We start from the raw sequence: 27,754 nt of genomic DNA on the forward strand, positions 1-27,754 counted from the left end.
ACCTGACCTGGGCAAGACGGGCCCCTGTGGGAGCTGGGGCTAAGTCGCCCTGGGCTGACTGGACAAAAAGCAGCTCTGCCGCACAGGGAGCCCGGGCACCCCTTCTCCTCCGCCTCGTTCCTCTCCTCCTCTCTTCCAGAGCTCTACATGGAAAAAGAAATTCAATCCCTTTAAGGGAGGAGAAAGGGGTGGGCTGTAGAAATATTTGACTGAAAATAACCTTCATGCTAATCTGAGTCCTGACAGCTGCTCTTGAATGGGAGCCAGGTTCAGCGGGTGCCTGGGCTCCCCACGGGGCCAAGGTGCCCAGGCCAGGATCTACCAGCCCACTCCTGCTCAATGCTCTCCTGGGACTGTGCTGTGCTCCCAGAACCCTCTGCTTCGCCCCCACTCACCTGCCTCCCACCTCCCTCTACTCATACCTATCCCCTTGCTCCTCACTCCCCCTCCCCCGCCCGCCCCCCACAGCCCCCTGGTCCTCTGCTGGCCATGAAAGCAGACTGGGGCAGCTCACCTGTAAAAGTTAGGGTCCCCTCCATGCTATCATGGGACCATCCCCTTCCCCAAATTAAGGCCCATTCCCTGCAGAGCACTAGGCTGTGCTGTCTTTGGTGGGCCAGGGAAGGTTTTTCTCCTGCGGCTGTCTGCTGCAGGAAGGGGATATTGCATCCCACCCCACCTCACTGCTGGGCAGCTATCAGAGTTGTCCCCTCCAGCAAGCTGAGCTGGGCTTTCTGCCTCCTCCCAGACACTTCAGACAAGTCTGTACCACAGGGTGGACTGGGAGCACTCGATGAGGCCATGGTGGAGCAGGGCATGGTGGTTTGGCGTGAAACACTGCAGCCCATCTCCACATGCCAAGACCTCCCACCACTCACTGTAGGAGAGCTAAGCTGTGTTCCTGCCTCCAAACAGCTTTTTTTCTGCCTTCCTTTACTTCAGGCCCTATACAGGTACTGTTTTTTAAGGCAGAGCTTGGAGGTTTCCTTAATTTCATTGACCAGGTTCCCCTCCCTTCCTAGCAGACACAAAAGAAGAGCAGAAAAAGGTTCTGCCTGCAAGCAGGGCTGTTCTCAGCCAGGCACACCAATAGGATCAACAGCAGAGATGAGACGGTTAGTAGATCTCCATGCTCTTCGTAGTGCAACACCAGTCATGGTCTGCAGGGCTGATATGTTTGGTGAACAGGCTGAACACCAGTATGGGAGACAGGCACTACTTGATGGCAGGTGCACTCATCCCAGACCACACACCTGGTTTGTATCAGAGCTGTTCCCAGAGCTAGCCGAGTACAAGGGCTCTATCCGCCCCCCCAGGGAAATGTAGTCCTGTGGGCCTACAGGCCCTCCGCAAAGTCAAGCCCAAGCAGTGTCATTGTTCCACAAGCAAAGTCTCTCATTTCTTATGCACAACTGCTGTGCCTCAGCCTTTTTCCCCCGTAAGACACGAGGTTTTTCCATCAGACCATTGCCAGATGCCCTCAGCAGGGCAGGCAAATCTCAGCTCCTTCTCTGATAGCTCAGTATGGGCTCCTGCTACTCTCAAATCGGGGTTCGCCTTGCTGGAAATATCTGTTGGTGCCCTTCCCTCTCAACAAGCTCCCCTGCAGTTGCAGCGTCTGGCTGCCACATCTGCTCCTCAGGCCAGCTGGGCCCTGCAGCCGGCTCCTGGCAGAGAGACTGAGCCTGCCCAAAGGTCTGCCTGGCTCTCTAACGTCAGGGTGCATATGATATGGAGTGGCCCAACGCACCAGAGATGTTCTGGATGCCGAAGTGACTTGTTCTCTGACCAGTTGTATGCCATGACACCTAACTTCTGCCCCATGTACAAGCACACCCCTTTCAGCTTTGTCTTTCACCACAAAGGGAGAGCAGCACCCAAGCCCTGTCTTCCCCATGCCTGGGTGGGGAGGAAGGTGCAGACATCTCTCCATGCTGCTTTGGAGCTCCCACCTCCCTCTGGCTACAGTCTGATGCCCAACCCCCTCCCAGCTTTGGCTGAATTCACCCTCCTTGAACATCAGTGACCAGACTCATACATAGTATTCCCGTTTAGTTTTATTCTTGTTCATATCTTTACAGAAAATGGCACATAAATCACAGATGCTGGATGACTAGAAGTTGTTACAGCTCCATATCTCAAACACCTCAATACTGAATTCTTTTCTCACTGTATATACATTATTTACACACCATGGGCTATCATCTAACACGTCAAACGACCGGGGGACAAAGACAAACAGGGGCTGGATGGCGGGGCTTAACCTTTGACAGAAGAAAAACAGTAGCTCTGGGGAAAGGGTGCTCACAGCTGAAAGCAGGACAGAAAGGGTCACCTGGAAGTCACTGTCCTACGGCTTTTGGGGGGGGGAACAGCGCCTTACCGGGATGGGAAGGTGATGGTATCATGGAGTGGGTTTGGCTGTGTGGGTCTGTGTGTGCTCATGTGGGGCCAGCTGGGAGATGTATGTACACGTTACAGGGTGTATTGGGGTGGATGTGCATGGCTGTCTTTCCCTTTAACACACAGAGGGAGAGCTGGAAAAATTTAATTCAATAAATACATTAGGCAGATGTTGTCTCGCCTGGAATAATGTATTCAGTAAATAAATTCACTGCTGGGCCCCTCTGCAGGGGTGCAGGGCTTTGGCATTTGGGGCAGAGTCAGGCCTGGCTGTGGTGGCCAGCCCTGCGGGAGCCAGAAACATGGGCTGGGGTCACCTCAAGGTGCCAGGTGGGACCAGGGTGTCGCATCCATCGGCTAAACCTGCCTCTCCCTGCCAAACGGAGGCAAAACTCAACCGCTCTAAAGCTGCAGCCCCTTCCCAGCAGGCCCCAGCGCTGGGCAGGGAGAGACGGCTGGAAGGTGCAAACCACCCTGGACAGAGAGTCGCCATTTCATGCAAACACTGCCACGGGCTTGTCCTGCTGTGGCCTGGGCCAGAGGCAGAGATGATGGCCAGGGGAAGATGGAGGGTCTGCCTGGAGCATGGCGGGACAGGGTGCCAAGGGAGGAGGCCCGGGCAGCACTGGGGGGAGACGTGCACCAAGGAGGGGCATGGCGGCAGGGGATAGGCTCGCTCCAAGATGGCAGATAGGGTCTGGGGCTGGAGCAGGAGGAGAGAGCCCCAGAGCTGGTCGTGAAGCTGGAGGGACCCAGAGCCTCGGTGTCCTCTCCGGTGCCGATGATGATGAGACACTTCCCGGTCCCCCAAAAGGAAGGGGGGGGGTGAGGAAGGCCCGGCGGGGCAGAGGAGCGAAGGCCAGGGGTATGCTCAAGGGGAGCAGGCGGGGTGCACCCCTGCCAGGTAGCCCCAAACTCAGAGACCAAGGCCCCGCTCCCTGGGTAGGGGCGGCTGTGGGGACCTGGCAGTCCAAGGGGGAACGCGTCCCCCAGAGGACACAGTGTCTTTTGGGGCTGGCTTCCACCACCTCTTCCCCCCCCTAGATCAGCTTCTCCTCCTTCTGCGATGAGTTCAACTTCTCCGTCTGTCTCTCATCCTCCGCCACCGCCGCCTCCTCCCCTGTCTCCAGCTTCCTGCCTGGGGCCGGGGTGTCCCCGGCGATGGTCCCCAGGACTTTGGTGCTGTGCTCCTGAGCTTTGGCCCTGAGGGCGGCAATGCTGTTTTCTCTCAGTTCCTCCTGGGAAATGGTGGTTTTGGGATCCGGGCCCCTCTCTTCCTTGTCACCCTTGTCAAGCTTGGGCAGGGCCTGGCGCTCCACCTCTGTCTTCCTCCCCGCCTCAGCCGCTGCCTCCAGAGACTTTTTGTGCATCCCTAAAAAGAATTGTTGGTATTCGGGTTTAGAAAAGCGCCTGGGCATGGGAAAGCCATCTTGAACTGAAAACAGCAAAGATAAAGAGAGGCCAGAATTAAGGAAAAGCAGAAACCCTCGCTTCATGCAGCAGTCACGGCGAGCCGCTCGCTCTGGCCCCCGCGCAAGGGCAGCCCAGGCAAGGCAGCTGCCTGCTGGGGCAGCCCAGCATCTGTGGCCCCTCAGGGCTGCTCCCAAAGGTCTGTAATTACTTTCCCCTTCATTTCTCTGTGTGAACCTAAAGCTAACTTGTCCTCGCGTGCGGATGAGAGTCTCAGACAGCAGCACAGTTGCCTGAGCTTCACCAAGGCTGGGCAAGGAGATCCCCCATTGCCTATTTCTGTATCAACCTGCTCCTCACACAACCCTCCCCTCTGCCTCTAGCAGTTTCACACAGATAGAAGGACAGGACAGCCCGTCATCAAGATGCCAGACACTAGTTTTGGGGCAGAACCAGCCTGAAAGGTCAGAAAGTGGGAAGCAAAGAGCAGGAGTGTGGCAGGGTAGCTGCCACCTCCGTGTCTGCACAGAAAACCAAGCGAAACCAGGCAGAAATGCAGCTCCCCCAGGTACCAAGAGCAGGAGGAGGCAGCAGTGTGTTCCCCCTGGGATTTGGGGCAAGGAGAGTACATTTGGGGGTCCCGGCACCCCACACAGCATCATGGGGCTGGGAGAGTCAGACTGGGATGACCTCCTGCCTTGGGCAAGGGTGGGAATCCCTGCTCCAGGGCTGGGCATGAGGGATGCTCATGCCACGGGAGTCAAAGGCTAACACCAGCCTGAGCATGGGGGGCAAATTCCTGCCCCAGCCAGAAACTGCAGGTCAGGATCCAAGGACCAGCAGGGATTTGGGATGAGTGGTGAGACTCTATTGACAATGGCTGTTGGGGGATGGGGAGGTGGAGGGCGGCAGGGCGGGGGGACCTCACCCTGCTGCCCTCCACCCGTGTTTTTGACATGGCTCCGATTTCTTCCTCGCATCCCCCCACTTCATCTCGACCCACTTGCCATCCCTCACGAAGGCAGCTGCTCTCTTACCCAGGAGCCAAGGAGCGCAGGACTCCATGATGCCATCCTTGGCAGACTTGAGGATAGACTCAGGCAGTGGGATGGAGTGACGCACCATGGCACCGTAGAGCCCGTACTCAGCCATCACGCTGCTCCTGCCCCAGCACTTCTCCCTCTTCCGCCATTTGGCTCGGCGGTTCTGGAACCAAACCTGGGGCGGGCGACAAGGCAGGACATGGGGTTTTTGGGGAGAGAAGGTGTGTTGGTCCCCTTCCCGCATGGGAACACACATATGCTCGTGCAGTGGGATGAAGGCAGATGTGTGGATGCTCATCCCGAAAGCACTGCGACCTCTTCCCCATGCAGCAGCCGCCAAGGTAACTCTCCCTCTCTCCCTTACAGGAGCGGCAAGGGCCAAGCTTGAGAGCAGGTCCCATACCTCTCCGCAGGATGTAATTAATTTGCCATCGCAGCGCCTTCTTCTAGCGGCTTTGGCTCTCATGCCTGGGATTTTCTTTCATTATTTACTGGGTGTCTGAGATGCAGCATGGGGCTGTGGGCAGCGGTGCCTGCAGGGAGGGCTGGGATGGGGGCGGATGCTCGGGAAAGGCGGGAGAAGGGGGAAGCTGATCTGTGTGCTTCGCCCTGAATTCCCAGTTTGAAAAGCCCCTCATCTTCTCAGAAAATTGGCAGAATAATCTCTGAGCTGTGACCTGGGGGGCAGCGAGTAGAGAGGCGGGTGGCGATGGGGGGGTATGCTCGCAGAAATCTATTAGCGCTCTCTCTCTGATTTCCATTCCTCTTGTCTCCCTCGTCCTCCTCCCTCCCCGGCTCCCCTCCCTTTCTGCCGAGCAGAGGCATCAGCTTTAGATGAAAAATTGCTCGAGGTCTATTCAGAAGGAGGCAAAGGAAGAGTCAGCCCCAGGGGCAGCCCAGGCCTGATTGAAAAATAAGTTAATTTCAGTTTGAATCGATGGGCCTCAGGCACTGAAATATCACGGGAAATTAAAGCAGCTGGTCCCCAGGGAACCACGCCATTGACCTGCGCTAATTAATGCCATGGAGTTACCAGGCCCCTCTCCGAGAGGCAGCCCCTCCCTCCCCACGGACACCCCAAACACCTCCTCATTTAACTAATTAGACTCACAGAAAATTGGGTGTTAATTTGTTTAGGATTTTTTTTTCTTTTCTTTTTTTTCCCCTCCCTTTCCCGGAAAGTACACGGCAGAATGGAAATGAATGGCGGGGTCTCACTGGCAGATGGATGCTCGGGGTCACTCCGCAATCTTCTCCGACTTGATTGCTTGATTAGGTCGTTAGCACATTAAAAAAAAAAATTGCTTGCCGTCTGGCGCTGGCCTGATGAGTGGGATGAGGCGGGAATCGCCTGGGTAATTTATCTTTTTATACTGCAAAGAATTTGATTTCAATCTGCAGATATATGGAGGTGCCTTTGACACCTGTTTAACATTACAGAGCTGACAGCTTAACCCTCTCTTGTCCCCAGCGCCCGTAGCCGTGGGGGAGCTCAGGCTGCAGTGGGGAGCACTGGGGGACTGGGGCACACCCCCAGCTCTGCTGTAGGGACCACGAAACTGATACTGCAGAGTGATATCCTGCTCTCAGCTGGCAAGGCAAGCTCACCTCTTCCACCTGTGCAGAGGGGAACTGCCCAGCACCGAAACCTTATGGGGACAGAGCTGCAGGGTAGGCAGGTGGCTTGCTAGTGCTGGTGACAGCCAACCTTGGTTGTTTCTGGGAGCCTGGCCAGCCTGGCCCCGCAGACAGCTCTGCAGGGTGGGTGGGGTGGTGGTCCCAGTGGCTGTGATCCCAGCTTCTCCCAGCAGAAGACACTCTGTGCATGTCAGAGGGGATTTTACAGCCAGCCTGCTTCACTACACATCACCTCCTCTGCATGATAAACAGTCTGATTTACACTTCCATACTGCGGACATGTAACCCCTGGACCATGGATGGCTGCAAATGCACCAGACCGGGGTGGTGGGGCAGCCACCCCCAACATCTCCATGCTGTGAGGGGGCAGCTTGACCCACCAGGGTTAGGAGAGGGATCCTGCCTGTTCTGCCCTGGATAAACCAGTACAGTTACGTCCCTCACCGCAGAGCTCCTCTATCTCCCTTGGCTTCAGGGAGAAATTCCTGCACAACCCAAGGGCCGGCGCCTGCAAATCTGCCTTGGTTTGGGGCTGCAGTGATACCTTTCCAGGTACCCAGAGCAGCTTGCAGGGGTGGGCTCTGCACAGCTGTTTTTGTCACCAGTTGCCACACCTGGGATCTCAGCCAGGAATAGGTTTTTCCATCAAGTACCAAGTGGGCAACTTTTTAAACTCTCCTCAATCCTCTTTTATCCAGGTGCCTCTTCACTAATGCTTTCAACCACCTCTCCCTTTCCCCTTGCTCCTGCCTTGATGCCCCAAACATCTTCCCCCATGCCTCATGCTCCCCTGGCCTTCTCCCTGGCCAGGTCTCAGCCTGCCCCAGCACTGCCCACTGCCACTAAACCTGCTGCCTTGGAGCATCCTCTTTCCTGTGGCAGGGCCACGCAAATGCCAGAGCCAGCAGAAACTTTGCCAGCTGGCAGTCCAATTTTGACTAGAGCTGGTGGAAAATTTTCAATCAAAAAATGCTGATTCAATCGCACAGGAAAAACTGCTTCCGGCCAGTGGAAGTGTAATCAAAATTATCTATGACTTTCTTCTGAATGCTGTATTTTAATCTCGGCCACCTAAGACATGCAAAATCTATGCTTTAAAGCCAAATGGGAAAATCAAGATGACGGGAACACCTCAGTAAGATCATTCTGAGACTTCCCAAACTAATTTTTGTCATTTGATGGGAATTTCCTCCTAGTTTTGACTAGGAAAAAGGAAAGTTTGAAATCCGAGAATTTCTAGCAGAACAGAAATCAGGAGGACTGACCACCTTGCTTCAATACCAGGAGCCGTATCTTCATTTCAGGCATGAAGTTGAGTGAAACCAATGGTGCTCAGTACTGAATATTGCTGGGATCAGACTCCAGCCCAGCACCTCTGCCACAAGCCCATCCCAAGGAGCACGGAGGGAAGAGCTCCAGCACTGGCAATCCCCATGTCATTTCAGATCAGCAGAATTATTCCCCATGGTCCATTCTCAGGATTTTGCCCTCATTTAGATGGCTCCATCAGTGGGACTTTCTTCTGGGAGGAGATCTCATTGCTTTCTTCAAATTTTTTTATGTGTTACCAAAATTTTCTTGTGCTTTGATTCTGAGCTGAATTACGCACCAGTTTTAGTAATTCTGAGGTATTTTCAGCGGTGTTGGTACATCGGCTACAACTTCCAAACAGGCAGTTATTTACTATTGCCACCTCATTTTTCCTGAAGAGGGTTTCACCCTTACACTTACATTTACTTGTGGTTATGGTATTCCGTGTCTTTTTTGGCTGCTTGTTGTTTTTGCTTGGAGATATCTACTCTACAACTTCCTCTGGCTCTGTAACATTCAGTCTGCTTCAAGCAATATTTAGGTTTGTCCATGTTTCCTCTTGCCCCTTCGCATTATATGGATCGGCTCAGCTTTGTGAAATACTTTATTGAAGTGGCTGTGTACCATGCACCTTCCTTCTCACTTGCTTTCATCTGGTTCTCCATTGCACAGCCCCTCAGGATACGATGAAAAGATTGTGTTTGTGCTTCCACACTTCACAAGCAGTGGTGAAAACCCCCGAGTAATTTTAGACTGAAACACGTCAGATGTGTGTGCAAAGCTATCACAATCTGATGCGCAGGAGGTGTCTTTTGGACCAATGTGCTACATCTTAAGATGATCTACAGCTTTTTATTATCACACAAGCACCCTCTGTGAAACATAGGAAGCCTGTTCCAGGAACCCTATCCTCAAAAAATGGACAACAGAGTAAAGAGGACAGGTTTGTCTTGCTATCCACCAGAGATGTGTTAGCATCTAAGTTCAGCCCATGCATGCATATTTGCTGTTTAGCAGTCCAAAGCCCTCTTCTGGTCTGCTCCTCAGGCTCTACAAGTGCCACCCTTGGCACACCAAGGGCTGGATCCGTGGTGGTCATTGCCGTGCCGAGCTGGGGGCAGCAGCCAAAGCATGCCTCTGACAAGGCTGCCAGACACCCTCCATCCACTGGCAGCAGGATATGATGCTCACTGCACACTGCATGCTGCAACTCAGGTATGCCTGCACAGCCTGCAGAAACTGCAGGCTCTTCTATAACCATGGGTTTTGGTCCTCTAGGCATAGAAAAGCTGCAAGACCAAAACCTGTCACCTTGCAAAACCTGCTCTCAATATGCAGCTGGCAAATTGAGGGTGGTAACATAACACCTCGCTCAGAGAGGATCTGCCCATGACTCAATCCCTATCATTTGGTCAGAGCTGAGCATCACACTCTAACCCCGCTGGGCACATCACATTGACACTGGCTCCTCCAAGAGCAGCCACAGCCTATGAACCAAGATAGCAGCAAACGCCAGCACCTTCAGTGCCATCTCCTGGATCCTCATTCCATATGCCTGTTCTTCTGAGGCCCCCTCATCAAAATCAGTATTCCAAAGCCTTATAGATGGGGATGTTTCTAACCTTAATCATCGTCCAATTCTCACCCTCAGTGCCTGCTGCCCAAACCAGTAAAAGTTGAGGCACTGTGCTCGACCACAAGGTTGCAGTGTTTTGGAGTCAAAACTGGCAAGGTTATTCTTGCCAGTTTGCTCCTCTGAATCACAAATGATGACCGATACTTCTTCGGATTATTGATGATGCAGAAGAGCAAATTGTAGTAGGAGGAATCTCTCATTTTGCAAAGGGATGTGAGACTCAATGTGTCCTTGTTATCCGCATTCATCATATTAGTTAGTTTGTTTACCTAATCAGCTCCTGAAACATTGTCTGCTAAAGAGAGAAATCTCCCCGAGGTTGGCCATGAGCCAGGAATCTGAATTAGCAAAGGGATCTTTTAAGGCATCCTAGGGTGTTACTGTGTATCGTTTCTGTATTGTTTCAACCTAAAATTTTCACTGGTTACACTCATTTTCTTGGCTGCTACTTTCCAAGCTGGGGCACACAGACAGGAGAATTGGTAGTGGCCTTTTTTATCTTTCTAATAAACAAATGTTATTTTCCCTGCCCAAGCATTCCTCATCTCTTAAAGGAAGATTCCAAGCTAGATAATGGGGAATTTTTGCTTCACTAAATCTCACATACTGCCTTTGACATAACATTTCAACAGGGGCCTTTCAAGTAACAAGCTTTATGGAGCACAAGATGGTCCCAGCCCAAAGCAGTGCATGCTGAAATGTCCACTAGATGGCCACAAGCAAATGCACGTCCACACATGCACAGACACATAGACACACCAGCACTTGCCCCACCAGCACATGCCTTTGCACACAGCTGTTGGCAAACCAGCAATAAGTCAAGGGACAAAATCCCAAGTCCACTCAGCAGCAACCCTGAGACTATCTCCCCTGCCCATGGACTAACAGGTGTATCTTCTTTGCTCTCTGACAATTCCCGTGGTGCAAACCTTCAGCTTCAGGCAGCTGAACTGTCACTCTGTATGATCCCTGCAAAGAAGCCATTTCTGATACTGAGCTCTTCAAGTGAGAACACAGCAGAGAAACCCTGTGCTGCCCGGCCAGGCAGCCTGGGAGCTTTCTGGACTTCTCCTGTGACACTGCCTTGGGTTGTAATCTGCTGTCATGGTCCCTGATGTGATGGTGCTAATGGCTTTCTGACCCAACACACTCATGTCCATCCAGCACCACACTCTTCTCCCAGGGATCCAGCCCTCTCGGGCTGAACTGTGCAGAAGCTGAACTTCTCACATTCATCCACCAGATTTCTTCCCTCTGTGGCATTTACTGCCATGGGAAACATCCAGGCATCTACACCAACACGCTGTAGTTGCTTATGTTCCTTTCCCCACCGCACTGCTCTGGACAGATCCTGTCACCTCACTGTATGCACAGCAAAGCACTGGCACAGAGAAGCTCTGTTTCTCAGTGCAAGCTCTTCACACCTCTGCCTGCATACTGGTTTCCCCTGTCCTGGACTAGAAAAACCTGTTATCCCTCTCACAGCAGAACGCTGCTCCTAAAATCATGCCCAGTGGCATACCTGCCACTTCCCCAACTGAAGCCCTTTGGTGGGTCCAGCTGCAGACCAGAGAACACCTCCAGCTCACCTCCACGCCCAGGGCCCTGCTGCCATCTCAACATTCAGTTCCCCCTTACAACCACACATCTGCCTTTCTACCTTCTTCCTTCCCAACCCAAGACTCTACAATGAGAGTAGTCAAAACAAAAACTTCCTCTGAAAAAATAGCAATGTCCTCATCTTAGTATGGGACAGGGCCAGTGGCCCTGGCTGGGTTCAGTCTGAGGATGTTAGCACTGCAAAGAAAAGCCTCCTATCTTCCTCGGAGCATGTCCCCGTCTGCACTCAGGGGCCCTGGAGCTTTATAATGAATTGCCACAGGAGTGTGGGGTCTGACCAGGTCCTGGGGCTTCCCCAAACACCTCCTCTGTAGCAATCACCCCAGGAAAGCTTCCTGTCCCCAGGCTGCTGGTAGAGACTGCACCACTTGTGTATGCCTGGAAACGGTTTATTGCTGTCTTTTCAAATGTAATGTCAAAATTATTGGCACCATTTATAGTGGCATCACTTTCTATGGCTGGTGTAAAGTGGGTATGAAGTTAAATGAGAGCAGTAAAGATTGCACATGGGCTGCATGGCTGATCGCAGGACTCATCATCCCTCCTCTTACTAAACACTGGCAAAGAGCTTTCTGAGCTCACATTAGAAAGAGCAATTCTCATACACAGCATGGCAAGAGCCCTTCCTGGTAATAGCTCGAGTCGTGTCTGACCTACTCAGCTAACAGGTCCAACCAGACGTACCGAGATGAGCTGTGAGATGGTACTCATCCCTCTCGAGCAAAGACATGATGGTTCATCCAAGCCTGGGTCTCCTCTAAGCTAAACTAGCACAGGGGATACTTTGAATATGGGCTCAATATGGCACCCAGCAAAAATGTACATGCTACTACCATGCCACCCATCCTGCAGGCGAGGCCTGCCTCTGAATCCTGCTCTTAAAAGCACTATGTGAGCCAAGTACAGCTACTTGTTGCAATTTATCTGACTTACGTAGCCACAGCTGTAAAACCCCTCTCGACCAGGGAACATGTCTTAAACTCTGTCCCCTTGGCCAATCTGGGGTTTTCACCTGGCCTTGCCACCTCATGTGGTGACATGTTTTCTCACTTGTTGTTACCTTCAAAAAGTGGAGAACTTCATCAGGTGCAGGGCTCCCATCTTCCCAAAATAAAACAAGTGTGCACACGATGTGCATGATAGGTATAGCGAGATCGGTGGTTCAGCACACAGTTGATCTGTGCAACACATCTGCACAGCAAAAGCATCCCTGAGACATTGACTTCATCATGGTCAGACCATGATGCCAGCTGACCAGCAGCTCAGCTGGAGCTACAGCCCCATATAGTCTGCCAGATGCTGGGACATGGCAGATAAACACCCAAATTCCTCTTTTCCTAACATGTCGATTGAAAAACAGGAAAAACATCAGGGTTGTGGGTGCGTGATAGTCACAGAAAAGCTGGCAAGATTGTTCCCATCATCCTAGTCCACACAAACCCAGGGAGACATTTGTCATCATCACAAAGGGTGATACTGCACATCCATCCTTTGAGTGCTCACAATGCCTGGCTCAATTAACCAAGCTGCTATCCTGCCTGTAGAACTTCATTTTGCCTCCTTTTCCCTCTCTAACACTGTTCTGCAGGTCCTCTGGCACAGAGGAAACCTTAGCATCGGTCTTCATAAACATCCATATGCAATGCACTCTGTGAACAAGCGGGGACAAACCATATTATCACCTTCATGTTAAAGCAAGGTGAGTCAGGGCAGTCAGAGGAGAAATGTAACATCCCCTTCGTGATGCCTTTCAATGGGCACCAAAATCAGAGCTTAGGATGCCAGCCTTCCTCAAAGGCTGTGGAGCGTTGCCTATGCTCTGGGGCTGTCCCTTGCATGCCAGACGCAGCTGCATGTTGCCCTTTCGTTTATCAGTACACACAGAGAGAACGGCAAAGATGCACTCTGGCCTTCTCTACAAAAAAACGCAGGAGCCAGAGGCTGTGCCCCAGCAGGAGATGGTGTCTGCAGCACTACCTGTTGCCCACCATTTCCCAAGATAAGGCTCAAGACCATCCCTGGGTGCACGGGGACAGCCCACAAAGTCCCCTTTGAAGGCTACAGTGCAGGCTCACCAATGCACGGGAATTCTTGGTGCGTTGAAGCATTAGCTGGAAGATATCTACGGAAATGTATTATGTATTGTAAAATGTTGTAACATGTTGTAGGAAGTTTCCATGCAGCAGCTTGGACTGAGCATCAAAAGGAGAAAGCTGCAGTCCTTTACAATCTTCCCTTAGGAAGACACATGGTAAGGACGGTGTTTCCAATTCCTTGACTTATGCAGTAAGACGTACCTAATCACTCAACCTCAGCAAATCCTTCACTGGGCTCTCTTGAATCTGGGGAAGGAGGAGGACCACCAGAGCCAAAGAGCAGGCCAGAATAGCAGTCTGTCCCCTGACCACCACCCAAGAGGTCAGGACTGGCAGTTATGTTGGCTGCACTGGGGTGGCCCTTCAGCACTCTACTCCTACCATGTGTCCACTCCTGGGTCTAATGTTCCTCAGCTCTCTGTACCCTTAACCTTCTTTGGTTAATTCATGACTCCAGGAGTTTTCATACGACACCTTACAGCTGCAGAAGACTCATGCTCCAGGCACTGGCTGCTGCTGTGCCACTGATGCCTGCAGCCAACATTGTCAGCTAGGGCTAGTGCACAGCACAGCTAATGGTGTGACCTGCAGATCTGGTGACGCACAACATGCTCGTGGACACTGCTCGCACCAGGGCAGCACATCTGAGCTCACCAGGACATTCCCAGGTATCCTGTATCCTTAGCCCACCCAAGCTAAGATCTCCCAGGCAGGGACCCTCTTTCAGTTGTCACTTAGCCACTGAAGCCTTGATCTCAGTCATGGTCATCATGTAAGTTCAACAAGTTGATCCAATCAACTAACAAATGGTGGGGTGCTGTAGTGACAGTCATGGGAGACTCTGAGTTGGAAGGATGGCAGTGAAGCCAAAGATGCAAAGGGACCTAGAGGTAACAGAAATACCTGATGGACATAAAACAAATTATCTTGGAATGGACATCGCTGGCACGTCTGGCTAAGAGGAGCGACCAGCACACATACTCATCACGTACATTTACATGGATGGGTTGGCTAGATCCTTCCACGGGTTTGTTTCCCAACAACGCTCACAGTTCAGCCTCCCTCTGGGTAAGCCAAGCAGTGCCTTTAGAGAGGAAAGGGTAGCATGGATGAGAAGGTATTTCCCCCAGTGGCATACCCTGCAGACCCCACAGCTGCAGGTGAGCCAGAGCTTCCCAGAGGCATGGGTGCGCAGCCTGGCTGCACTGGCCTGGCTGAACACCACTGGTATGGGCTAACCCAGCCTGCAAAGTGCTGCTGCTTATCCACATTGTAGCAGGTTGGCTCCAGCAGCCGGGCAGGAGTCAGTCAGTAGGTTGCTTCTAGACCACGAAGGGGACATAATCCCCATGTTTATGAATACGCACCGTGCGTGCCATGGGCCCTTATACAAGTCACAGGAAGGTGGCCAGGTATAAGCAATGCTTCACTTGCATTCCCTTGCTATGAGTTTGGAAAGAAAGCTGCAGCTGAAAGCTCTAATAACTACCAGCCAAAGTTTCAGCTCTGCCTTTACTCAGTCGGGAGCCTAACAGAAACCCACTGAAACAGAAAGTGGGGAGAAAACCGTGCTTCTCACACCAGGCAGGTGCTAAACTGAGCATCTGTTGCTGCTCTTAGGGCTGTGCTGCTCAGAGTAGACAGAAGAGCGCCGAATGCTTTCTCACAGCCTCTGATGAAGGTGGTCTCTGGAAGCCACCTTTGCTGTAGGATATTGTAGCAACAGTTTGTTTTCCAACTCAGTTTCTCTTTTCTGCTCCACAGAAGGACCTGCCAGCTTCGCACGTAGGGAGAACAGGCTCACCTGTAAGTCTGTTGAGGACTAGACTTCTCAACAGCTTGGTGCATGAGGGAGATGGTAGTATTATTTTATATTTCTGCAGAGGCCTGTGTAAAACCCGGCTCACAGAACACCCACAAAGAAGGACAATGAAAAGGCAGAGGAGGTTCGTGCTGCCAGAGAAGAATGAGAAGAACTTATTGAGATCTATCAGGGTAAAAGATAAACAGTACAGAGAAAAATAGATCCATTAAGAAATAAAGGGGAGAGTAAATTAACCGTGTCTCTAAAGTGCCTGTGTTATTGAACTGTTAAAAAAATCTCTATTCAAAATCAGAAAAGGAGGAAAACTTTATGATGAAGGGTCATTAAAGGAAAAACTGAACACACAACACTCAGCTGGTCCCTCTGTCAGGTATCCTAAGGCTGGAAGGGAATTAACTATTGAACTTGCTGGGCTGACCAATTATTTTTTAAAAAATCAGTTGTAGAAAACTGCAGCAGTATCAGGGGAGAGAAAAGAAAGTTCATCGTTAAAAGGAGCGAATGCAAGCGTTCCCAGCACACAGATTTAGGGTAGCATTTCCAGAATAGCTTAAGTGATCAAGGAACCACAGTGCCTAGGCTAACTCAGAGAAGTGTTACCCTTAAACTACTGTTGTTAAGAAAACAGGGGGATAAATGAGGGGAAGACAGTCTGAGTCGTCACAGCCTGGCATTAAGCCTGCAGAGCCATTCCTCGTTGTCCTGGCCACAATGGGGAAAGTCCTTGACAAGGCACTCCCCAGCAGTGGGCTATGGCATTATTTTGTTGCCTGCCTGTCTTTCCTCTCGCGGGGAGCTTGAGTGCCCCAACACTTGAAGGTATCTGACCCTCAGCGATGGTCTCCCCAAACCATGGAGAGAACAAAGGAAGGAGCTGTCACTGCAAAGCCCCATTTCCCTCCCGATACTGTGGAGGAGCACACCAAAACCACACTGTCCCTCATGGGGACATGCTGTGACAGCCGCAAACATCTTGCAAGAAACAAAGCAGAAGCCAAGGACAGTCAAGTTTGGTTTTATTTGTCTTCTTGACCCATTTAGAAAATTGGTCAGTGGCTGAAGCAACTCAGGGACTGAACATAGAGGGATAAAGCAGTACCTGGGTATACAAAATATTCATAACTCTATACCTCCATCTCTGCACTAAAAAACACCTTTTAAACTGCACCTACAGCCCCAGCTGTAGCAGGGTAAATCCCACAAGCTGGGCAGGTAACCTGCATGGTCTAGCAATGAGCAGGAGAGTCCCCACTTCACAGTAAGCTGAAGAGATGTTCGGCCCTCCATTTTCCTTCCTGTCTCCTGCCACATTTTTTCCCTCTGTCCAAAGGCGTGCAGTGTAAGACTTTTCAGACAGTAATCCCTTTGGGAAGGCTTGCTGGGGCCCCAGCTCTTGCCCATCACCCAGCCCCTCTGTCTGCAGCTCTGGTAATTAACTTGTAAACAAAGTTCTAGCACATGGACTGAAAACAGGCCATAGATAAAGGGTAATGAAAACACTCCATTACAGAAAGGGCCAAATTAAATAACTCTTAATTGAAAAATGGAAATTAATATGAATTTAGATCAACTAAACAAGCACGTTATTGAAGAGGCAGCAAAGTGGATGAACTCCTCACATACCAATTAAAGACATGGAGGCAGAGATGCACCATACGCCATGAGAAACACTCATAACAATATTCTCATCAAGCCAGTAAGTTTGATTAGTTTTATTACTCTCACTTGTACACTTCCTACATTTCTAAAAGCATAGGGGAAGTTAATGACACTTATCTGGTATCATACTGCTGTGGCTTGCCCCAGTGCTCAGGAATTATTGGCAAAGGTAGCCAGCACTAGCTGCTCAGCTCTATTTCACGATTAACTTCTTGCAGGGTTCTTAAAAAATTAAGATATTGAAATGGTTGGCTCAGACAGCAGCAATACTTTCAGCTTCTCCATCACCTTGGTAATCTACCTCCAACCACACTAATCACTCTGGTAACTTCCCTCCAGTAACATGATCTCCACGAACATGCTATATAGAGATAGAGGTGGGAAGTCGCTGGCACTGTGCCTCGTGCTGCCCTTTCTCCCAGGTGTGAGAGTCACCCAAAGTTTTAGCTAGAATAGACAGGTCCTCACTTCTTATTGAGAGTAACAGTGACAAGCATAAGCTTAAAAAAACCAACACCACCACTACTTTCTGCAGCACTAGGAAATCCCTTGGCGGCCATTCCAGGCACAGGTTCAGGTAAGATCAGCCACTGCATGGAGCAATCATCCCCATTCCACACTTACACCATGGGATTAGGACTACAATTCACTCTGCAGCAAGCAAGAAAAGCTGACAGGAGCGGGAGAAGCCAGGGCTGCTAAAGCTGCATAAAGCCAATTTTTTCCTTCATACTTTCTATCACGGTTCCTGAGGGGACCCTGCAGGTTCACTCCTGAGCTCCTGCTCAGTGCAATACAGGTTCCTCAGGGCTTTCCAAATTACGTTCACCTCTAAATACAGAACATTTATGCAAAACTGAAGCAAGGTAAGCATCTTGTTCTGGAAAAATAATCTTGGTACAAATGCTTCCCTCCAAATGACCACCCCTCCCAATTCCTCCATCCCCATTCGACTCCTGAACTGGCCACACAGTGTTACTGAAATGTGTTAATCTGATAGCAGCTAAAACAATACATATTCAATTAGACTTTTAGTTGGCTTTGTTTTGTTTTTAGCCAAAATGTACCTCTTAGCTGCCTGACAAAGCTTGCTGGATACACAGACTATCCCCACTTCTCACATATAGCACCAGCATCTCCTTGGGGTTCCTTTTGCTTACATAAGCAATTTTATTTGTCCCAAAATTCTTCATGCATGTAATTACCATACAATCATTTAAAAACAAGAACTGACAATTTTTAACACTTTTATTCTCTTTTTTAATTGATTAGTTCCCTTAAAAGGTGAATCTAGTGTCCCCACAATGGCAGTCAGGATCTTATTTTTTGAAAATACTGAACTGATTAGTCAATTTGTTTGATCAGTAAGAGACATACTGTAATGACAAACATACACAGTGATTTCAATAATCCCAAATCAAACTGTTACTGAGCTTTAATATTGTAGATACTGGGTCTTTAAAGCCTGGAACTGTCACATACTAATAAATTCAACAGGTATAACTTATCTAAAATCTACACATTACACCTAAGAGTATATGTTACGAGAAACACACTGATTTAAGCCAGGTGTCAGAATACTTGTCAGCTTGAGGCCATTTTGAGTACTTCAAGTTGTCTATTAAGGATATACTTCCCCACAGGAACCTACTTACCTCACCTGGATTTTACAGAACAGTCTGGGTTTATTGTAATAGCAGCACTTCAACTCTTCTGAATAGTCTTTCAAATACATTACTTAACGTAGTCTTTTTCAAGTATCTCGCCAAGTGGCCACAGTGACATCTGGTCTGACTTGTGCAAAGTGTCTCATTAGGAAAATTAATTCTTTTCCCACGTTGCCCAATGGGAGGATGCTCGTGTTCCTTCCAGGAGCAGCCAGCTCAATACAGAAGGAAGATGCACACAATGTGAAAGAGTGCTGCCTTGAAAAAAAAATAGACATTCATCTTCTCTTTAAATGGAGGATTTGAATATTTTTTCCTGAATTCAATGTTCTCTCAAACCAATAACTTTCTTGGCCTCTGATGGCTATTTGTAGTGTTCTGCTGAAGGTTTTACATGCAAGCAGTTCCTATATATCATTCTCTCAATTGTACTCTTTGAATTTCACTTTCATATTGAATTTCATAGGTGATTTACTTTCTCTTTGACTACTACCTCCTGAGAAATAATTCCATGAATGAAAATAAGGGGTAGATATCACTCTTAGGTGTGGATCCAGTGGGAACCCACATGAAATGCTGTGAAAGTCCACAGTATGTGATGCTCACAACAATCTTAGAAAACACTTTCATTAATGACCTACAAGAGGGAGAGAACGATATTGAACAATGGGAGGAACTGCAAGCTACAATGAAAATGTAAAAATATACAGCTCCCTTGACCAGATAGAAACTCATGCAAGGAAAAAAAATACAATTATGTGAAATTATAAATATTATGAAGAAAGGAATAAAGATTAATTGTCAGCTGTCTTTTTCAAGGGGCATTAAATGATGCTAATAGATTCAAAGCAAGATTTACTTCACTTTTGCAGTTCTACTGCAGAACGTCTTGCTGAGGGATATTAAGATATTTACATGTGTTCAAAATCCCAGGAGGCTGTCAAAGTACTCAGTAAGTATCACTAGACAGATGTCCTGCTCTCATACTCTTCTTTAACATCCACTTCTTGCCAGTGCCAGAGCAGGTTGGGCTGTATTATGCTTGTTAGCCGAAGTTAAAAAAGTGCCAAACGAAACCCAGAACACTGAAGGGAAAATCCTGAGGATAAAAAAAATCTGTCTAAAAAACCCTGAAGTGACTGAATTAGATAAACAGAAAGAAATAAATATGGAGGCAAGTAGACCAGTGCTAATGCAAGGCTGCTTCTGCAAGGACTCAGAAGTCCAGCTGAACTGGTGTGAACACACCCAGTGTGCAGCTGTAGGCGTGTGGTCCCTTATCTCCAGGAAGACTGACAGGCAGGATGGGCTTCACAGAAGAACAACCACATGATTAAGAGACTAGCATGTGATTTATGAAGAATGATTTAAGAAAAGATCTTCACAGCTTGCTTAAGCAATGAAGAAAACCAGAAGTGACAGCTAGAAGAAATAGCTTAGATTTATTTAAAGAGTGTGAACATCATAACAAGGGAGAAAGAATTAGGGTCATACAAAAGGGGCTGAAGTTGAAAAGGAACATGAGGCGAAATATCAAGAAGTATGACCAAGGCTGGGAATCATCTTGTCACAGCTTGCGACACACAAAAAAGTATGGACAAGGAAACTTCATAGAAGATGTGGTAAGGGACAAGCAGGTGCTGACCCGACCCACTGGAAAGATCAGTGGTGCTCCAGACTCCTATGTGACCTTGATGCTCACCCTGGCAGGGTGCTCATGCTCACACACAACAGATACCACAGAAATTCTGCTGTTTCTCATCATTTCCCCTTTCAGGATAAGCAAAAAAGTTACTCACAAACACTTCTCCTGGAATACATGTGCCATTAGCAAAACCTGATATTCAGAACAGCCACACCATGGGGTGCTTCTGCTGTCCAAGTTTAACCTGATCTCTAGGGCAGAAGGGTCACAGTAAGGAGCACTCCTAGGTTTAAAAACTCTGCAGTACAGAAGAGTAGATAGTAGTTCCTTAGACAGCTGCAGAATGACATGCTGGCAGCAAGTCAGTGACAGCTAACACACGTTAGCCACTATTTCACTCCCAAATCAGACAAAACGCTGAGACTCAGCACTAGAAGCATGCTCCAGATGCTGAAGCAGTACATGCAGTGTCCAGCTCTGTGCTGTCTGCCATAACATCTCCTCCACCTCATGTGTAGTGAAGGCCCTCAGCTCTGGCCAGAGAAATGGTGCCTCTGCAGTTCAACATATACCGTGTCACTAGATGAACCTCTTACTTGAAAAGGCCCTTTATGGGAAATCAAAGGAACTTCTTCCCAGCCCAGCATCAGATGGTGGGTGCAGGCAACACTAAACTCCCAACAGCTCTCTCCTCTCTTGACTTGATGTCCTACAGGGTCACAAGTGGAGAAGTGACCTTCCATCCATCTCACTCTCTAGAGGCAAAGCATCAGGGCCTGTTGCTCAGAGCAAAATCCTAATGCATCAGGTAGGATTTCAGATGATGGGCTATTATTTTGAAGACCAGTGAAAATCCTGTCAGCATGCAGGCTATCTACAAGCTGTTAGGTCAGCAGGAGCCCTGCCAGCACAACAGGATAAGAAGCCCAACTTTCTTTTATAAAAATGTCACTCTTGATTGAGCACAAGAATGAGGGTGGTGAGGGTGGCTCAGGACTGAGGGAAAAAGGGCTGCCCTTTTGTTTGGGAGGATATCCCCGTCCCTGCACAGGGTCTTGCCTCAGCAGCTCCCAGCATCCACGTTATCTTGCTAAATGCCCTCTGAGCTACCTTCCAAACCCAAGAGGGAGCAGCCTCCTGGGCAGCCTCTTTAGTAAAAAAAAGAACACAGGCTGAAGGAACAGATCAACGGGTGCTGGGCACGCAGGAGGGACTGAGCAGAAGGAGGAACCAGGGAAACCAGGACCCTCCCAACACCACGTGGCAGTCAGGCCAATGCCTCTCGTAGAAACTGCTATGCACCAGCCACAGAGGTCAGCCACTGCCACTGTGCAGGGGACCAGGCCAGTTTAACCCCCAGCCAGCCAAGAAACATCACCTGCACCAGCAAAAATGTGTTCAAGGCTTGGCGATTACAGCCCTGTGCCTCATGGAGCAACCTGGCGGGAGCGGGGCATGGGGAGGAGAGAGGCAGCAGAAGCTGCTGGAGTCCACCCTTGTGAACATCATGTTTGATCTGTCCAGGCACATTGCGCCTCCCACGCTGTACACAGCCGCTCTAAGTCTTCTCCAGCTTTTTGGGCTGTAATGATTGCTTGCATACTGGCTGCCGTGCACGCCAAAGGCTGGTGCTGGCACAGCCCTGCGGCTCAGACTGCTCTTACCACCGGAGGATTCACCACACAGTGGCAATACCCCACACATCCTCATTCTACCACCTCACAGTCGCACGACAGGACTGGCATGCAATTAAACCCCAAACATTAAAAATCATTAACAAAAAATTATCCCCAGAAACTTTCAGGGAAGCTTCACTCGAGGAGGCAAATGCAGTGAATGTGCAGAGATGGTACAAACACCTCACTGGGACTCACCCATCATTCCCATGGTGCAGTCCTAACCACAGCAGTACTAGCTGCCTATGACATCCCTGTGCATCCTCCTGTGCCCAAAAGAGCAGAGATGAGCTCTTTCCCTTCCACACTGCCCACCCAGACCCGTTCTCCAGGAGGCTCTCTTCTTGCCTGTACCACTAAGATCTTGAAACGCTGCGGTCTTTCCTTGCACACCAGCTTCCCTTCAATGATTTAGGACTCCCTCTGTTACATGCCCCCCCAAATCACCAGTACCACACACCATGTACAGCACACAAACACCAAATACAAATCTGCCAGCAACAGCTGATCTGGCTGCCTGCCCTTTGAGAGCAGGGGAGTGGACAGCCTGGGGAGGTTTATTCAGAGCAACGTCAGCCTTCCCATGCCGCTACCTTTTCTTCAGGGAGGGATGAACATGGCTGAGAGGAGCAGGATAAGGGGTTCTGAGAGATATGATTACCTGTATCCTGTCTTCTGGCAACTCTGTTTTCATGGCCAACATCTCTCTAGCATATACGTCAGGATAGTGGGCCTCATTGAAGGCCTTTTCCAGCTCCTCCAGTTGGTAGGATGTGAAGATTGTCCTGAGGGAAGTAAAACTCTTTGATCAAAAAACAGAAGAAGCAGAAGCAAAGATGATGAAGAGTCAGAGAAACGGACACAGAAGCTAGAGAAACCTGGGTAACCTGCTAAGGCACAGCTTTCCCTCATCTCCTGTGCTTCTGTGCACAAAAGGTCAGGTGCCAGGGTGAAAGGAGAACCAGAAAATGCCAGAAGACAGCGCTTTAAACAGTTACAAATCACCTTCCCTTTCAGAGACTTGCCTCTGGAGACAGTCCCTCCCCAGCAGTGAGCACCGGCAACCAGCAGCGATGGCAGCTGTTCTCACATCTCGGACTCTGCTGCCTCTTGTAAGGATCCTGGGGGATCCTTACAAGGATCCTGGAGATCCTGGGGGTCCTTATCCCTCACCCCCCCTACAACAGCGCACCTACCCCTGGCCTGGCTTAAAACCACCTCCCACTCCTCCTCTTGCATCCAGAGGTTTCTTAACCCTTTGATAGTCACGCTGAGATAAAGCAGCATCCCCTCAGCACCCCGTCTGGAGGGGTGCTGAGCCCTTCTCCAGCTGCTGGTCCTTAGCCTCTTCAATCTCCATGAGTAAATAATCCTCCCCTGGAGCCCCGATCCTCCATCCTCAGCTGAATCCTCCAAAGGTTTTAACCATTCTGCTCCCCGCTGCTTTTCACCAGTCCTTCCCCACAAGAGCCAGTGCCAGCTCCCTTCCTCTGCCTTTACTCTGGTTGCTTCCACTCCGATATCCCATTAGCTGCTCCCTGCCAGTTTGCATTACCCCATTATCCTCTGGAAATCCTCCTGGACCGCCCTGGGCGGGCAGCAGCCCAACCTGCCTCTGCGCAGCCAGTTCTCAGCTCGGGACAACCAGATTGAAAAATCAGCAGCTGGAAAGCCGAGACGGATGAAAGCCCTTCTCCAGGGGATGGATGAGAGGTCTCGGACCACTTCCACTCCCCCGAGGGTTAAAACTCCCCCCCTCCACCGGCCCCCGCCTCCCCCTACACAAAATGCAATTTTTTATAAAAACTAACAACACTCCAATGGCAAAAAAAAACCCTATCAACGAATTGCGGCATTTGTTCAAGGTAAATGTATAAATATACTATCCAACTAGGAAGCATGTAGCTCCCAGAAGGGGGAAGGAAAAAGGGAAAAAAAGAAATATTTTTCTAAAAAAAATCCAAATTTCAGAAAAGACCTGCAATTCCAGAGAGCATAAACAGAAAATCTCAGAAATATCCTCTGCTATTCAGAATCGAAAGGATTCCACCAGATCGATAACATTACTAACAAAAGCAGCATGCAAATGCAAGGGACCTGCCTGCAATCAAAACCCCTTTTTTAAATTCACTCCGAAATCCATTCGCTTTTCAAACAGTTTTCCTTCAGCTCTGACAAATCTGTGAACTCTAGGGACAACAGACGCACATTAACTTGTGTATTTTTCTCTCTCTGGGACCCCAGGAAAAATTATTGCAATTTTGATCCGGTTTAGATTTCAAGAATTCCCCTCCACCCTCCTGACAAGAGTGCCGAAGCCCAGCAAGGCTCACTGACGGGAGGGTTTTGCCTGACATTCAGCTGAAGTTTTCCCCTTTTAGCTCTCATCCCTGGGTAGCCCCTGTCCCTTTTGCAATACACAATCCACCATCCCTTTTGGTGTTTCTATTCTGCAGCTATTTGCAGACTATTGGCTTGTGATCTCCCAGCCCTTTCTTGGTACAACTAGAGGTCTTAATCATTTAGTACAGAATATACAACTACAGCTAAACGTTGCAGGTCTGTTTCTGTCTAGAACTGAAAATAAAACAAATCTGAATTTCATTTCCTCTCTCCCATCCAGACCATGACCTGGACACCAGCCCCTGCTGTGTTTTCACCCAGCCCTGTCCAGTCCACAAAGAAAACAAACCCGTATTTACTCCAGAGCACCCCAACTGGGAGAATTTGCCTGGCGAGGGATCCTGGCTTTGGGATGAGCCCTCCAGACCAAGCCTCCTGTTGCACGCATAGCAGGACGTCTCCTGGGATAGTCGGTCTCTTTCCACCCCGCATCCTGCTAAGCTTTCACTGGGGCATCTTTTAATCCACCCTTCCTGCATCGTGGCAGGATTGATTTAATTATTCCTAAATCACCCTCTGTGGATGGTGTCTGGCCTTCCTTTGTCCTCACTCTCTGGCCACAGCAATGCCAGAACCCAGCACGGGATTTTCGTTTCTGTTTATAAGGCGCAGACGATCCAACTCCATTTTAACTGTGGGAGAAGTCAGGCAAGGTCTATTACCCTGACCGTTCCCGAGGGGAAACCAAATCCCCTCCGGATCTCCCAGAGTGGATCTCCATTTCTTTAACCAATTCTCTAGCCTTCTTCAGCTTTTCTGCAGGCTGTGGCCGATTCCCAACTATTTAATCTATTGGCAAAACATTTATTTACAGGCAAGACAATATTTAAATCATTGATAGAAATTCTCTCTTGCTGACAGCCAGTATTAAGATGGCTACGTGCGAAGCAGGGGACGTTTTTGATGATTTTGGAGAGGTTGATGATTTTTTTTTTCCCCCTGAACACCAGCGATCCACATCCCACCCAAACGCTCACAGGCTGCTCGGGCTTGCGGCTCGGCATCGGTGGATCCGGAGCCAGAAAAATTAAATCAAATGACACCTGTGGCCGATCCCCTCTCTCCCTAAAGTCCCCAAGTCCGATTTTGGACAGGGGGAAGGAAAAAAGGAAAGGGCCCGGGAGAGAAGCCGCAAGGGCGCCGGGGCTCTCCGGCGGCCGCTGCCGGGAGGGGTATTTCGCTCCGGGCCGGAGCGGGGCGGGCCCGCCGTGGCAGCGGGGTCTGCGCTGCCGGTGCCCTGGGGAGGGGGGCGGCGGGAGCCGGCGGGGTGGCGGCCGCTGGCTTACCTGTGCCGCCTCTTCTTTCGTTTCTTGCTCTGGTTTAGGGAGGATTTGGACATTTTCCGGTCGCTGGAGGAGACATCCTCGGAATCTGCGGAGAGACAGGCAGCGGCCGTGGGCCGGGGCTCCCTCCCCGCCGGGGACCCCCGGGCAGGACCGGCCCCGTCGGCTCCGCTCCCTCCGGCGGCTCCGGCCGAAGGTTTCGTTGCGATCGCGCCGCGGACGGGGCCGTGCCGCCGGCCGCTTCCTCCAGCCCGTGCCGGCCCCAGCGCTGCTCCCGGCGCCGGTCCCGGTCCCGGTCCCGGTCCCGGTCCGGGCGGCTCGGGGCGATCCGCCCCCGCCAGGGAAGGCTCCGGGCCGGGACCGGGCTCTCGCTCTCCCCTCTCTCCCCCCGGAGTCGTTTGCTGGGGCTGCTGTTGTCTCGCTGCTAAAATGCAGAGCCCGGCAAGCACAACAAAACCGTAGGAAAATGGGGGAGCTGCAGCCCCCTCCCCGCGGCCGGGCACCTGCGGCCGCCTGCCCCAGCCCGGGGATCCCGGACTTCCCCGCAGAAACACCGGAGCGGGGAGGGAAAAATTGATGCTCATGGAGCTACCAGAAAAAAAAAAAAAAAAAAAAAAAAAAAGAAAGAAAAAAAAAAAAAAAAGAAAAAAAATCCCGGGAAGAGACGGTGTCTGTCCGCGGCCCCCCCCCCCCCCGCTCCCCAGGGGTGCCCGGCCGGGGGGGTGTTAAGGGCAGGGCGGCGCCGCCTTCGCCCCGAAGGAGCAGCCGAAGGAGGGAACCGGGACCCGCATTTCGATGCGCGCCGTTGTGCCCCGCGGCTGCCGGGGCTGGCCCCGCGCTCCGGCCCCGCTCCTGCCCCCGGCACCCCGCCACCCGCCCGGCCCCGGCGCCGCGCTGCCCCGCGGGCCGTGGTGCGGGCGGGGGCGGCGGGCACCGCCCGGGCCCGGCACCGCGTCAGACGGCGCCGGCCGCTCCCGGGAGGAGGCTGGGGGTTGTCCCGGGGGCCGCGGCCGGGGCCGGGCGCTGCTGCCTGCCGCTGCGGGGGGGACCCGAGGCGGCCTGAGAGCGGGGCCCGCAGGCAGGGTCGCGGGCGGCTGCCGCCGTCTAGGAAAGGGATGCCGAGCGGCCCTTAATTCCCCGGCAACGAGTTGGGGCCGCCGGGGCCGCGGAGGGGCCGCTCCGCCGGGGCTCCGCGCACCCCCGGGCCGGGCGCCCCCGGCCGCGCCATCACACCGCGGCCGCGGCCCAGGACGGCGGGGGGAGGCATACGGTCCCGCCCGCCCGCCCTTCCCCTCCTCTTCCTCCTCGGGACCGAAACGAAATCGCCTTCCCGCCGCCGCGCAGCGGGCCTCCCGCCGGGGCGCCGGGTGCCGGGGGCGGTCGGCGGCGCTGGCGGGGCGCGGCGGGGTCCCCGGGGGCCGGGGACGTGCCTACCTGAGCTGGCCGTCTGGCTGCTGTCCAGCTGCCCGGGGGCCCGGGCCAGCGGCTGCAGGTGGACGCTCTGGGGGTCGGAGAGCACCTCCAGGAAAGTGGGCTGGGTGTAGAAGCCGGGGATGCCGCCGGCCCCCAGCAGCCCCATGCCCACGCCGCCCACGCCGGCGGGGCTGAGCACGGAGCGGGCCGCCAGCAGGTGCCCGGCGGGCAGCGAGTCCAGGGCGGCCCGAGGGTGCGACGGCGGCTCCTTGTTCAAACCCAGGATCTCCTGGATGCCGAAGCCGGTGCAGCGGGGAGGGGTGGGCCCGGAGCTGGGCTTGGCCCCCGCCGCGGGGGGCGGCGGAGGCGGCGGCGGCGGCGGGGCGGCGGGGGCGGCGGCGGCGGCGGCGGCGGCCGCGCCGTCGGGCTTAGCTTTACCGGGCAGGCTGGGGGCCAGCGCCGCGCCCGCTTTGCCCGTCATGCTGCGGCCGGCGGTCCCTGGTGCCCGCTCCGGGAATGCCTGGGAGCCCCCGGCTCAGGCCCCTTTTATCCGCCCAGCCGGGAGCCCGAGCGGGGTCAGAGCCGCGCAGCCAATCACAGGGGCCAGCCGCGATTAGGGATGCCAAAAAGCCGGCACCGGCGGCGGCGGGGCCGCTGCTCGGCGGGCTGGGGCCGGTGCCCGCCGGCGGGCTGTGGGCCGCCGCCGCCGCCCGCCCCCGCTCCGAGAAGGGCCGCCCCGGCGGGGCAGGTCCCGGCCCCGCTTCGCCTCCAGCCGCGCTGGGGGAGGTGGGCTCGGGGAGGGACGGAGGCATCCGTGCTTCCATAAGCGCGGCTCCCGCCTGGCCGCGCAGGGCGCGGGGCACCGGCGCCCCGGACGAGAGACGCGCAAAACTGCTGTGCCCGAAGACGCCGCCGTCCCCGGCTTTCTTGCTCAGCCCGTGTTCGGAGGTAGAGACGGGTCAGCGGGGAGAAACAGGTGCGCGGAGGAAACCTACGGATTAAAGCCGAGCTGTGTTCCTTGAAAGC

The 27,754-nt window shown here is 52.0% G+C and overlaps 1 protein-coding gene across 2 annotated transcripts; it reads right to left on the reverse strand.

The window, feature by feature from the left end:
• Positions 1–1,750: 1,750 nt before the first annotated feature.
• On the reverse strand, positions 1,751–27,311 carry VSX2 (visual system homeobox 2). Of its 2 annotated transcripts, none has more exons than XM_049825637.1 (5): positions 26,750–27,311; positions 25,319–25,403; positions 22,291–22,414; positions 4,851–5,031; positions 1,751–3,838 (listed from the first exon to the last, which is right to left on the reverse strand). In XM_049825637.1, exons 1-5 carry the CDS (start codon positions 27,207–27,209, stop codon positions 3,444–3,446), a joined length of 1,245 nt encoding a protein of 414 aa, XP_049681594.1. In that variant the 5' UTR covers positions 27,210–27,311; the 3' UTR covers positions 1,751–3,443. The 2 variants fall into 2 exon arrangements, with proteins under 2 accessions (XP_049681594.1, XP_049681595.1); XM_049825638.1 differs by having other exon boundaries at positions 1,751–3,775; positions 26,750–27,305.
• Between the last annotated feature and the right edge of the window lie 443 nt (positions 27,312–27,754).

Source organism: Accipiter gentilis, chromosome 22, assembly GCF_929443795.1.
Source record: "Accipiter gentilis chromosome 22, bAccGen1.1, whole genome shotgun sequence".
NCBI classification, from domain to species: Eukaryota; Metazoa; Chordata; class Aves; order Accipitriformes; family Accipitridae; genus Astur; species Astur gentilis.

Coding starts and splice junctions, on each gene's coding strand:
- VSX2 (XM_049825637.1), bottom strand. CDS start 27,209: ATGACGGGCAAAGCGGGCGCGGCGCTGGCCCCCAGCCTGCCCGGTAAA. Junction 25,404..26,749: donor CAGCCAGACGGCCAGCTCAG/GTAGGCACGTCC, acceptor GTCTCTCCGCAG/ATTCCGAGGATGTCTCCTCC. Junction 22,415..25,318: donor CGAAAGAAGAGGCGGCACAG/GTAAGCCAGCGG, acceptor TACTTCCCTCAG/GACAATCTTCACATCCTACC.